This window comes from Chiroxiphia lanceolata, chromosome 7 (assembly GCF_009829145.1).
Source record: "Chiroxiphia lanceolata isolate bChiLan1 chromosome 7, bChiLan1.pri, whole genome shotgun sequence".
Taxonomy (NCBI): domain Eukaryota; kingdom Metazoa; phylum Chordata; class Aves; order Passeriformes; family Pipridae; genus Chiroxiphia; species Chiroxiphia lanceolata.
The window spans coordinates 13,368,076-13,380,584 of NC_045643.1; the positions used below are offsets into that span (position 1 = coordinate 13,368,076).

Below are 12,509 nucleotides of genomic sequence, written 5' to 3' on the forward strand. Positions count from 1 at the left end.
TTGTGCTGCAAACTGGTTTTGACTCTGGACACAGTGGAAGGGTGTCACAGGTCTCGGCTGCAAAATGGAAATTGGGGAGCAGCAGTCAGTGTATGACAAAGTGCCACCTTCCTTGTTGGTCTGTGAATTTCACACATCCAGACAATCCCCTCTTCTCCCCACCACTTATTTCTTGTTCAGGTCTGATGCCCCCTCCAGCCTCCCTTCCCCTTTCCAACCTATTTTAATTTCTTATCTCTTTTCCTTTGCTCCAGTTGCCTCTCCTTGTCACTTCCCACTCTCCTCCCCCTCACCTCTCCTTCCCCGTTCCCAGAGCAATCCCGTCTCTCTGGTTGCCTGTGTCAGACATTCTCTTCCAACCCTTTGGGAAAACCATCAGCCAAGATGGCCTCCCTGGAGCAGATTCTGTGCTTGGGAATTAGGATCTCTTCTCAGTCTTACTTGTTTCCACACTTTCCCAGGCATGCCTCAGTGCCTCCTCACCGTCTCTGCAGGGATGAGCACACCAAGTGTAGGGAGTCTCAGCAACCTCCTCAGGAGGCCTCCAGAGCCTTTGAGCCAGAGGCCTTGGGGACTTATTAAAAGCCCTGAATGCCTCCTGGGAGGGTGCAGGAGCAGCTCAGCTCTGCTCCAGTCTTGGTAATGGTATTTTGCTTCCTGAAAGCCTCCCAAGCAGCACAGCTGCCATGTTCCTCATGCTTGAGAGGCTGCTGTGCTGTACTCTGGGTATTGCTCAACTGCTGCCATGTTGCAGCAGGTCACTGCATTTCTGCTGGGGTAACCCAGCTCTGAGACCCTCCATGTGGAAAGGCACTACCTCCCACTCTGCTCACAGCAGAACTCAGGTCTCAGGAGGGTGCAGTCTTGTTCATTAAAATTAATTAACAATCAAATGGCTCCACATACTTCTTTACGCAGATAGAGCAGTGACTGCAAAATGGATTTTCACTTGAGCCCAGGTCCCAGGGAAGTGAGTGCTGTCATGGGGAAACCATGGGAGATCACTGCCAAGGCAGAAGGACCACCATCTGAAACTGTGATCACTGAGTTTCTAGCTTCTAATACACTCCTACTTTATCTTTTGCTACTCTTTGTACAGCTCTGGCAGAAGAAAATGCAGGTATCATTTTTATTTGTCCAGTTTTTAGCTGTGTCCAGTTTTTAGCTTGCACTTGTGAGTGCACGTTATAACCTGATAAGTTCTAGATTGGCATCTATGTGGATTATAATTTAAAACATGCTAAAATTGACTGACTGTTGCCCCTGAACAGTTTTGGCCATAAATACCAAAAAACCTGCATTTAAAATGTTTTTGAGTGTAGTACACATGTATTTTTATTGACCCATTACTGCAATTTCAGTTATACCTTGTGCTGTAAACCTGCAAATTTCTGTCTCTGTTTGGTTCTTTCACTCTTTCCTTTTTCTTTGTAGTAAACTAAAATTTCCCTCTCAGAAAGGGTTCAGTCTTCCTTCTCCTTGTACTAATGACTTTTCACTTATCTGCTATTTTGAAAATTACTCCATGTAACAAAACACTCTTGTCTGTATCTCAGTACAACCCATAGCTCTGATCCTACAAAGATTTACGCTTGTGCATAATCTGTGAAAAGTAGAGTCAACAGCTTCAATGAAATTACTCATGCACCTCAAGTTACATACCTGTGCAAAACTTTCAAGGAGTCCTAAATCTCTGGCAAGGCGGTGCTGCAGCCATCCCAGCTGGCTGGACCTGCTACCTGGCTGCACAACACCTCGGCTGACACCAACAGGAACAGAAGAGCTCGATGTTGAGAGGAAGCTGTTTGGGGAGCTTTAGCAATGAACATGCAGCTGCCTAAGATGAAATTCTCCAAGATGTCAAGGGACTTCTCTCTCACTTCTCTTTTCATTCCTGGCTATGGAATCAGGATTCAGGCTCTACCACTGAAGACAATGAAGATTTGAGAGGGAATCAAGCTAAGCCCTGTGATGCATTTTTTTTCTACAAAGCAGTACATGGCTGTTGTGGGTTGTTTTTTTTTTTTTTTTTTTTTAAAAGTCATCTTACCAATTCTGATGCAGTGTGGATTACACTTGATCTTCTAATATCAAATCACATCTAGGGCTGTGCATGACTTTGTAGACACAAAAAAGAGAAAGACTCTACAAACAAATACATAATCATATATAGTCTTAAAGCCTTTATTTTAATGCAAAATAAAACAGGTAAAATTTATATAGCCATATGTAACAAAAGATCAAAATCTTTGACGTGGTACTAGAAAAAACCTCTCGAATTATGTGTCAAATTTCTCCCCCAAAACAATCACACGTGATTTTAAAATCAAGTTTCACTTAAACACACAGGTATTGTCAGGATCACAAACACCTCTCTCTCCCTCACAATAACAGAGTAGTTAGAAAGCCTTCTCTTCTATGCAGACATAGTGAATAGTGCTTCTGATTTTGCACATAAGGCTTAAGGACCCTGCAGAACAACTGTGACCAGGGCACAGGTGTGGGGCCCTTTGGAAGCGCAAAGCAGCCCCTGCTCAGAGCAGAGCATCAGGTAGAGCAGTCGGTAGGATTCACTCACAGCACTAACTCTCTGATAAACAAATCTATGATGGCTGGGAGGAGGAGGTAGCACAAGTCATCTGTAAAAAAATTAGGCAGCATGTGAAGCTATTTCTAGATCAGGAAGCTGGAGTGAATTGGAATTCAGGGCTACATGCACTTTTTCAAGGCAGGAGCCTTTTTTTTTTTATACTTAGTTCTCCCTTTTTTTCCCCCAAAAAAGGGCAATTGATACTTCTTTATGCATAGGGGTGCCTAGAGACTTCTGCATCATAATATATCACAGTGGTAATGTTGACTTGCAGGCCAAGATTATGGCTCACTAGTGGGTGGTCACTCAGAAAATCCACAGGCTCTTTTTCTATCTCTTAATCTTTCAACTGCTGGGCCTGGCTGGCCTCATGCCAGAGCCAGAAATGCAGGCTGCACGCCACCAGCTCAGGAAATCAAAGCTTCCAGCTTCACATGAGCGCGGGCCTCTCTCCCTCTTGTCTTGACTCCTGTTCACACGCACACTTACAGCACGCTGCTCCTGTGGCAAACCCAGCTCTCCCTTCACACCCACTACGTCAGTAACTTTACTGCTGGACTGGCACATTTTGGATGAGGGAGTGTGAGGCAATTACGTGTCAAGAGCGTTTCAGACTCATAATTTTCCCAAACATATGGACATATGGGGAAAAGAACAACTTGTTACTTAACGGCTCTTTTGGATTTTGCAAGTGTGTATTTTCAACCGTCAGTTGTAGCACCTCGTGAATTCTGCACGGTACATATTTTTCCACAATATGGTGCTAAAATCATACATTTTACACTGCAGAAAATCTGACTATATATACTGTAGTTACACATTATACTTTTGAAAATACCGTACCTCTACCAGATATTAAACCAGAAAACGGCAATTTTCTTCCAGAACAATGGCACCAGAGATTGATGAGATGCTCTGTAATACTTTTTGGTCTTGTTCCCCCAGCTAGGTCACACTGTTCTTCCTCCTTAGCTCCTTACCTGTAGGATGCATCCATATATTATAGTTATAGCACTTTTTTTTTCTTTTTTTTTTATTGGAAGAAGCTCTCCACTGACTTTTGCTTACTGAGCAGAAGCATCATTTAATAACCTGTTGGGTAAGATTAACAGCTCAGAAGGTGTTCGTTTGATCTGTCTGCCTCAACCGAGTGGAGCCGATGCAGTCACAGAGAGCTCTTAAGGAAAGATTCGGGTTACGGGGAGACAATTGCACAGGTCCTTCAAAGGCTATAAATAACCCAGGAACTGTTTTCATCCAGATTTTATTTGGCCCTGGCTCATGAAATACTGTAAATAAGTTCTGTTCACTGTGCTGTGATGCCATTTGAAGGGTTAGTTAGAGTGATTTACAAAGGCAGTAGCTTATATTCAGAGCTGTTCTTAATTGTGGCCTGGCTTGATAAAGCCACTGTCGCAAACATATTAGTTTCTTTACAGCTGGATCAAATGTATCAGGGGTTATATTTCAAGGAGGGAAAGGAAAGTATTTTAATTTGTTTTTGCTTCACTTTCAACAGGCCTTTGTAATACCAGCAGCTATCCTGCGGCTGCCAAGTCCTGGCTGAGTATCCTAGAGCATTTAAAACTCTCTGAGAGAAGTACAAGGCTGTGTAAAGCACGTACATGACAGGCAGAGTTTCCTTGGGGAATCCGCCTTATTTATGGCGGGTACTGAGAGACATCCAGCTTTTCATCCAACACTCCCTCCAGAGGTTTTTCCCTCCTACATTACAGGGAAGAGGGCAGAAAGAAATGGAACAAGAACCAAACGCACTTGCTTCATAATCGGTTGCATTCCTCTCCCTCTCCCACTCCCACCAAAGCTTCCTCCTGACTGGGTTTAAAATTGTGCCTGCCCCTACCCCAGGGAGTCCAGCCCTCTCTCTGAATCACGCTCCCCCCACTGGAAAGCTGTCTCCTCTCCCCTGCTTCCCAGCCTGGCTAGAGCCTGCTGGCCAGTCAGGCAGCTGCAAGTACTCCCCATGCCTCAGGGTTATGCCAGTCTCTCACCAGCATCTGCAGCAGAGAAGAAATGTGGGCTGGGATTAAATGGTGCTTCTCATCAGGGTCACTACCTGCTGGTGGGAGACACTCCTAGCAGGACAAACCTTCCGGGTGATATTTAATACCTGGGAAATTACCTATGTGATTTAATCTGTTGCATACCTAAGGTGTCAAAAAGACATCAAAGAAATCCTTATGCTTAATCCTTGGCCAGGTCACAGTCTTTTCCTGATGAGGAGAGGAGGCCTAATGGTTTAGTAACACTCCCAAAAGGCAGAAGTTGAGGAATTAAGGACACTTGGAAATAATATATTTCTAGGTCGCATGACTGCATGGTTTCCCTGTGACAAAATCCTTGAGACAGTTCTCTAAGCACTCACAACCCTCTTGGGCCAGGTTGCACAGGTCCCTGTGGCTGGGACATGCATTTCTGACCTCTTCCCAGGTTGGGTGGCTGCAGAGCAAGCTCAAGCTGTGTGGGGCAAAGAGTCAGGCATGTACCCCGATGCCCTGTCCCCCTACCTGGCTCTGCTGTGCTGCTGGTGCCCTCTCCCCACCCTCACCTTCTCTCTTCCTATGCACTGCTGCAAACAGCTTGCTACAAACAGCTATTCTCTCCTCTTCCTGCTGGGCTCCAGGGTCTTGAAGGAGTTGCTTTTCTTGTATTTTCCTTCACCCCTTGCTGTGAAAAGCCCCTTCCCCCACTGACCTGATGGCCGCTGGCTGCAGGAACTTGTAGTTTGGCACTTGGCACGGCAGGGTCAGGTGTTGCCAGAGGCTGAGCTTCACTTGTGAACTGAGGGTGGCCCCACACCAACAGGTGCCTTCCCCTGGCAGCAGGCAGCCAGGGCACAGCACGCTGCTGGCAGGCACTTCGCTGGAACACCGGCCGGAGAGGGCCGGGAAGAGGCTGCCCTGATGGAGCCAAGGCAGCACTTAAGATGCTTAAGATATAGTAACTTAAGATGAATTATGGAGTTCATGCCCACAGTCACCTCCTCAGCCACTTCTTACAGGCCAGCTCCACTGAAACCCCAAGAACAACACACAGGAGCTGAGGATCTGATCTCCAGGGTTTACATTTAAAGACTGCACACTACATAACTAAGTAACATTCACAAGCACACACACACACAGAGACACAGTTCTCAGGTGGCTGGCTGGCTGCCTGTCCTCTGTGAGCCTGCCCAAGCATAAAGAATAAAGCTTTTTGTCTTATTCCGAATGCAGCAGGTGCAATAAGAGGAGACTCTTGATACACAAACTGCAAAAAATAAAGGCTACAAGATAAATGCTGCCACCACCAAAAAGAAAGAGGAAGACAGAGACCAAATGATAAATCTGGAACTGCAGCATCCTTAAAGCACAGAGCTGCTGGAATGTGGCCACTACCTCTGTGGTAGTCCCTTGTCAACTCATGATCACACACTGGATTACACAAGACCCCCAGCTCCACATGAAGTCCATACTGCATGCTGTGTTCTCACTTTAAAGGCTCTACAACAGTGCTCTGAAGTAAACTCTGGTGACTCTGCTGCCCTTGCACAGACAGCTATGTACTGTACAGGTGTAACTGGATTCGGTAAATAGCCCTGAGGTGTATTTAGTGTTGTGTTTCATTTCCAGCAGCCACTTTCTATTTCTAAAGGGAATTAAAAAACACACAACTGTCTGGTACCTCACATACTCAAAACACTTCGTACCTCACGTGGCTTTTAGTTCGCCTGTTAGAAAGCACCTACGCTGAGCCCAGCTCAGTAAGAACGACTCCAGGTCTCGTGTGCCATTCTTACAGGCAGCTATGCTTGGGAACAACTCTACAGGGATGATGTCCGACGGGACTCCTCCTGGGCCGTGCTGGCGAGTCCAGTGCATGGCTATACAGCTGCAGTCATGGGGTTCTTCTGCCTGGGATCCTGTTGCCTGTACTGGTACTGGTCTGGACTGGTCCCACGGTGTCGGACAATTTCATGATAAGCTGGTGCTCGGTGGGACTGAGGAGGGGAAGGTGGCACGTCCTGCCGGAGGGGTCCTTTATGCTGGTTTGTGACGGGCTGGGTTGGGTAATACTGGGGGTACCTCAATTCTGCCACTCTTGTGTCTGGCGCACGGATGTGGTTCCCCTTAGGTGGGTGGATAACAGGCTGTCCTCCTTGGTAGTAGGGAAGATCTCTCTCTTTGTATGTTACTCGTGGCCCTGTTAAATATTCTAGTGGCTCTGCAGGTCCACGCCTGAGGAGGAAAAAACATAATAAAGCACATAAAAAGGCAGTCTACTAGGCCAGTGATACATTATTGTACTTACAATCTATGTTTACTTTGGGAAAGGAAATGCCACCTCAAGCATGACAGGTCCCGATGAATCAAAAGAACTTCTGAAGGATAACAAGCCTCCCACCTGCACGCTACAAAAGTCAGTAACATGCAGGACACTGGAGGAAGGGTCCAGTGCACATCACAGCCCTTTTACAATGGGGGAGCACTGAAGCCCTTCAGCTCCCAAAGTCAGTCTCCTGTGATCCATTTGCCATAATGGAAACAAAGCTCCTTTAAACAATGCATGTTTGACTGAATCTTATCTAGCCTGAGGATAAACAGATGAATTGGGTCTGCAAGTCTGCAAATCCCATAAGCTTTACATGCACAAATATTCGCACTTTCCAAGCCATTTCCCACTATTCTCTCCTAACATGTCAGACTGTAAAACTTTCCAAACACCATAGTTGGAAAAACTGGAACTCCTGGAAGAAACACTATGGATGTCAGGCTACAATACCTGTGTTTAATGGGCAAGCTGCCAATGAGGTTTCAAAAAACCTGTGATATAGAAGGCCTGCTATTACAACAGCCCTGTAACTTGTCTGCATCAGTATGGATCTGATAGCCTCTATTTCATGTGAAAAGCAACACGTGAACATGTCATCCCTGAGGATGTGCCATGGAGCCCTCTCTGTATCTTAATTTCATAATTTGCACTAATGAAGCATTGATATTTTTTCCTAGTACAACTTAACTTATGATACCTTTAAAATGGCAAAAATAATTGTTCTCACAGATGTGTCACCAGAGCATCCCCAAAAGTTCAACTCCATTAGGAATTTTTGCCTGTCTGACTGCAAATGTCTTTGCACTTTGGGCAAAGCCTCCTATTGAGAGCTGAAGGAGGACAACAGGGTTTTGACCCAAAATAGGGGCTGAAAGTATAAATCAATTACACCTGCTCTGTGCCTTTGGTACTGAACTCACCAACTGTTTAAATATCCTTTGCATATATTATGAAAAAAGTCATTCTGGTACAGCAGATCAGGTGTTTAAATTTGTCAATGACTCTCTTGTTCACACAGAGATTTTACAAGCATGCTCCTCCTTTCTAATCTGGGCTCCCAGACTCCGCTGGAACTTGTTTAGCATGTAGTAAAACAAAACGTGGTTTTCTGCTGCACTCATTTAAGCCCATGGGGTAAATCATGGACACAGGCAATGAACAAACATTATCTGCCTTGAAATGAACCTACAATTCTCCTCCTGGAATAGCTTAATGCAAATGTTTCCTGTTTAAAATCGAAAGAGCAAAAGGAAGCATTCCAGGCCTTGGACTTTTAGGACTCTATGCTCCCCAGAGACTTTCTGCTTTAAAACCAGAACATTATAAAAGACAGGCACTCCCAGCTTCCCCCCCCCACCCCACACCTCCTGGTGAGACAGTCCAGACAAAGTGCTGAAGGGCCTGAAGCCACCCTCTGAGATACTGAACCACTCTTAACTGCATGTATTGAGACAACTGCTGTCGCTGCTCACACACCTACGCCTTGCAACAAAGTCTAATTTCCACAGAAGGCCAAAGAGCTGCTCCACGTATTTCTACGTGAAGTCTTTTTCACTAGTCTGTCCCATCACACTCAGCTTTAATTCCTCTGTGCATAAAAATGTACTTCCAATCATAAAAGGCTCTGCAACGGTGGGAACTGCTTTGTGTCAAGGAGCACAGCTTTGTGTCAAGGAGCACACCAACAGAAACAAATGTCAAACTTACACCCATCACCTTTTAATATAAGGATAATGCTCAAAATCCTGTATGTTAGGTTTTATAAGATGTTCTCATCAGCAGCTATAATCAAGCAAATTCTTGTGAATCACATTACCTGAAAAGCCACATAGCTTTTGCACAGAGCTCTAACTGCAAAGTTGAATTACTCTAAAAAAACAATTTCAAGATTAATTGGCACCAAAACGATGGTTGAGAACAGGACTGACCTACCAGCATCACATACTGAGCCTTCTGTACACAGCTCAGGCCTCAACTGACACAAGAAGCTGCAGGGAAAAAGAGGGATATGTTCTGCCATCCAGCCAGAAGAGCAGTTCCTGGGAAAGCTCAGCTGCTGCAGTTCTAGAAATCAGTGCAACACTGCTGCCACAGAAGTTGTTACTGTGCAGAGGGTAGTGCATTCAGGCTGCTCTGACCTAGGACTGTGCAATGAAGATGAGCCTGAGCAATCTAAGAGTGCCAGACATGAAAAATGGACCCAAGCTGCCTGAGCTTGTGCCATCAGGTCTCTATTGCTGTTACCTATCCTACCAAACTAAATCCACCATTGGTTCACTTACAGCTAACACCATCTGTGGTCGTGTAGACAAACTGCAGATGAACATGTGGGAAGGACAAAATCTTTCTTTAAAAAATAAAGAAACATCCAAGTTGTTCATTCTCAGGACCAGTTACCCTTCTCTGAGGGTGAAACATCCATATGTGGTATAATTCTTGAGTGTCTTCCCCAGAGACAAGGCTTAGCAGCTGGAAGGAGAGGTTGTACACAGAGATCAGACTTGAATCCACCTCAAGAAAAACCTAAGACCAAAGGCACGAGAGTTTTTTTAGCAGCCTTAAGGGTAATAGAAGCAGTGATCTAACCAATGATTACCAGAACTCTCGCACGAGTAAAACTTTGGGAAGCAGTAGTAACTGTCCAAAAGGCTGACCTTGGGTAGCATGACTGAGGGAAATTTCTCAAAAGATATCTGCACCACACTCTCCAGCTCACTTCCCCAAGTGATCCCAGTGGCTGTTACGTGTGCAGATACACAAGCTACAATGACAACACTTTTCTTCCCTTTTACAGCCAGCATAGCACGTTGGTGATGAATTATTTCCTGAGGATTCATTCTTCCCCGTCTACCAGCCACGCCTGATCAAGTCCATTCTTAGGGAGGTACTCACAGTGCAACCAATCAGCCTAGGGAGTCTCCATGAACCTCTATGTGACAAGTCTTAAAATACAGGAAAAAACAGCCCTTCTCTCCTCAAGTGTGCCAAATTAACCATAAGAAAGTCAATCTTTTCAAGGTAGAAGAAACAGCTGCAGATACCAAGCTCTGGCTGTAGAAATGCTATCACCATTAGCAGTTAAGTCTGGGACACTGGGGGCAGTTCCCAGCAGGAAGAGCAGGGCTCCTCTGAACCAACACCCTTTTCACTTGATAGCCCATGGTGTAAAAGTATATGCTGTTGTTTATCCTTAAGGAAATTGCCATAGCAACTCAAACCAAACACTTTCTACTTGGCAGCCCCTTGTAGATGCTGTGCTTGTTTCTGCAACAAGGCAAGCAAGTCCCGCCTTTTCATTTGTCAGACACTACCACCTCTGAGGAGGCCCTAATGAAATCCTTCTCCCCTCTCTCACTGTTTTTGTTGGCTCCTGATGAGTTCAGAGTTCACAGGGGCATATCACACCTCCCAAGTGACCCACAGTGTGGGGGTCAAACCAATAACCTCAAGTGGAAAATCAGTGACCCAGGGGAGTGATCAAAAATCCACAAATTGGGTCAAGCAGGTCCAGCCACTCAAAAGGACCAGGCCAGGAGCGTGCCCTCTGAGAGGACATGCTGGGTAGGAGCTGCTCTGACCATTAGCTGTTTTCCAGATTTTTGGCCAGTTGTTTGACCTGGGGATACAGTGCAATGTAATGGCACAACATCCTGGGAAGTAACTGATCTCAGAGCTCAAAAACTGGTTTTGCTGATAGTTCAGCTCTGCTGGCTCCTATTAGAAAGTGCATTATGGATGCAGGTCTAGCTAAAAGCAGAAGCTGCTGCTGAAAGAAGCAATGACAGGAAGGGAGGGAGAAGCACCAGGTTCCAGAAAGGAGTGAAACTGGTAGGGAGGGCACTGTGAAAATGTACTCCTCAAAAATGTCACAGACAAGGTGCCCCTTAAAATGTTTGTTTTATTGTGAGGAAGCAAAATCTCACCTTCCCCTGTAGGGAAATTACAGTTCATACACACAGGTGGTTGCAAATATGTTTCACTGTATCATTTCATATGCTGGTTAGCAGCTCTACTGGTTAATCGTCTAAAATTATTCACCAGGTAACAACTGCAATCCATTTGGAGCTTTAAGAGCCAAAGTAGCCTTGTCTAAATAAAGCAGGCAACTTGTGACTGATGTTCAATTAACGTGTTGTTATTTTCTCTATGACAAGTAAAGCCTAAAGTAGTTTGTTTTTCTATCTCTGCTTTATTTATCTTCCAAGCACAGAATACAAAATCTAGTATTTTTTGGTTTTGCTGCAGAATTTTTAAGAGTTTCTGGGTTTATTTAAAACTGAACCACAGGATTTGGAGTACTTAAGAAAGCCTTCTTCAACCCAAAATATTATTCAGTCATTGAAGTTAAACAGGTTTAAAAAGCCTAACTAAACAATTTTCGCTTTCTGCAGTTCCTTTTTGTGTTTTGGTTTTTTTTTTTTAACCCTCGTTTCAGTAATTCATCAATTGTAGAAAATCTTACACAGCAGACTGGCCTAAATACCCCATGCTTCAGAAAACAATCAGAAAAAAAGTAATTAAATTTCAGGTTTACTGCATTTCATGGATAACCCCCATTTGCAGGTCACCTTTAACATCAGCCAGGAGACACATGCTTGGGCTATCTAAAACGAAAGGAAAGCAAAATGATGGTCTAGCTGTTCGTGCTGTGCCCCATCACATTGGGGGGTTGGATTTCATCATGACAAAGAGTTTTTCTTCCCTCTGTTCTATAGGGAGAGTCACAGAGGTCACCCTCTTAGTACCTCGTAAAAAGCAAGGAAGGGAACGCTCTCTTCTTACATCACTGTCTCCTCCTTGCTGCTGAGGGAATATTTTGCAAGGGATATAATCTCACATGAAAAACTGTCTTCTTACTTTGTCAGGGAGTACTTCTTGAAATAAACTTCAAAGACAGCCACAGACTAAGTGGCAAATGGAAAGCCCACATTTGGCTGCAGTCTCTTTCATGTCTAAGCAAGACATACAGAGACTCTGGGTGATGGCATCAGGCAGCTCAGGCTGTGATTAAAGAACAGGAGAAAGCAACAAGGTCCTATCTGGGTCCAAATTCTCACTGAAGAACTCTATTGTATGCACTGTGATTGCATGCTGTTTGTTCTCAGCCAGGAGGATCTACTTTTAAAGAAGAAAGGAAAAGGTGATGTAAGAATTAAATTATGTAAGCAAACAATCTTACAGTATCAAATACATTACACTGTGTCTTTATAAAGCTCTTCTCAACATACACTCAAAACAACTGGCTGAAAAGACCATGTAGTTCCTCTCTCTCCAGATACAGTATTAAAGATCCCACAGTGCTGCTTGTAGTCAGTGGCACTAAGAACTTCTGTTGCTTAGTATTTAATGTGCATATAATGTAAAATAAATAAATAAAGGAAATTTTAAATCACTGCAGGTTTCAAAAAAAAAAAAAATCACTGCATGACTCCAAGCTTCATTGAAGTTTGTATCTTAATAGGTGAGATACTCCTGTCACAAATATTCTTTGTCATTTCAGACCAATACTTCCCACAGCCAATGAAGGGTTTGCATTTAAAATCCACTGGGATTGAAATTTGGTGTTTTAGCACTGGGAAGAACCTGC

The 12,509-nt window shown here is 44.4% G+C and overlaps 1 protein-coding gene across 1 annotated transcript in view; it reads right to left on the reverse strand.

The window, feature by feature from the left end:
* Window positions 1-2,169: 2,169 nt before the first annotated feature.
* The window catches only part of PARD3B (par-3 family cell polarity regulator beta), a 398,218-nt gene continuing 387,878 nt past the window's right edge, over window positions 2,170-12,509 (reverse strand). Inside the window, exon 23 of the mRNA XM_032694000.1 lies at window positions 2,170-6,828. Within this exon, the coding sequence (XP_032549891.1) occupies window positions 6,474-6,828 (355 nt within the window). The 3' untranslated portion in view covers window positions 2,170-6,473. The remainder of the gene's footprint in view (window positions 6,829-12,509) is intronic.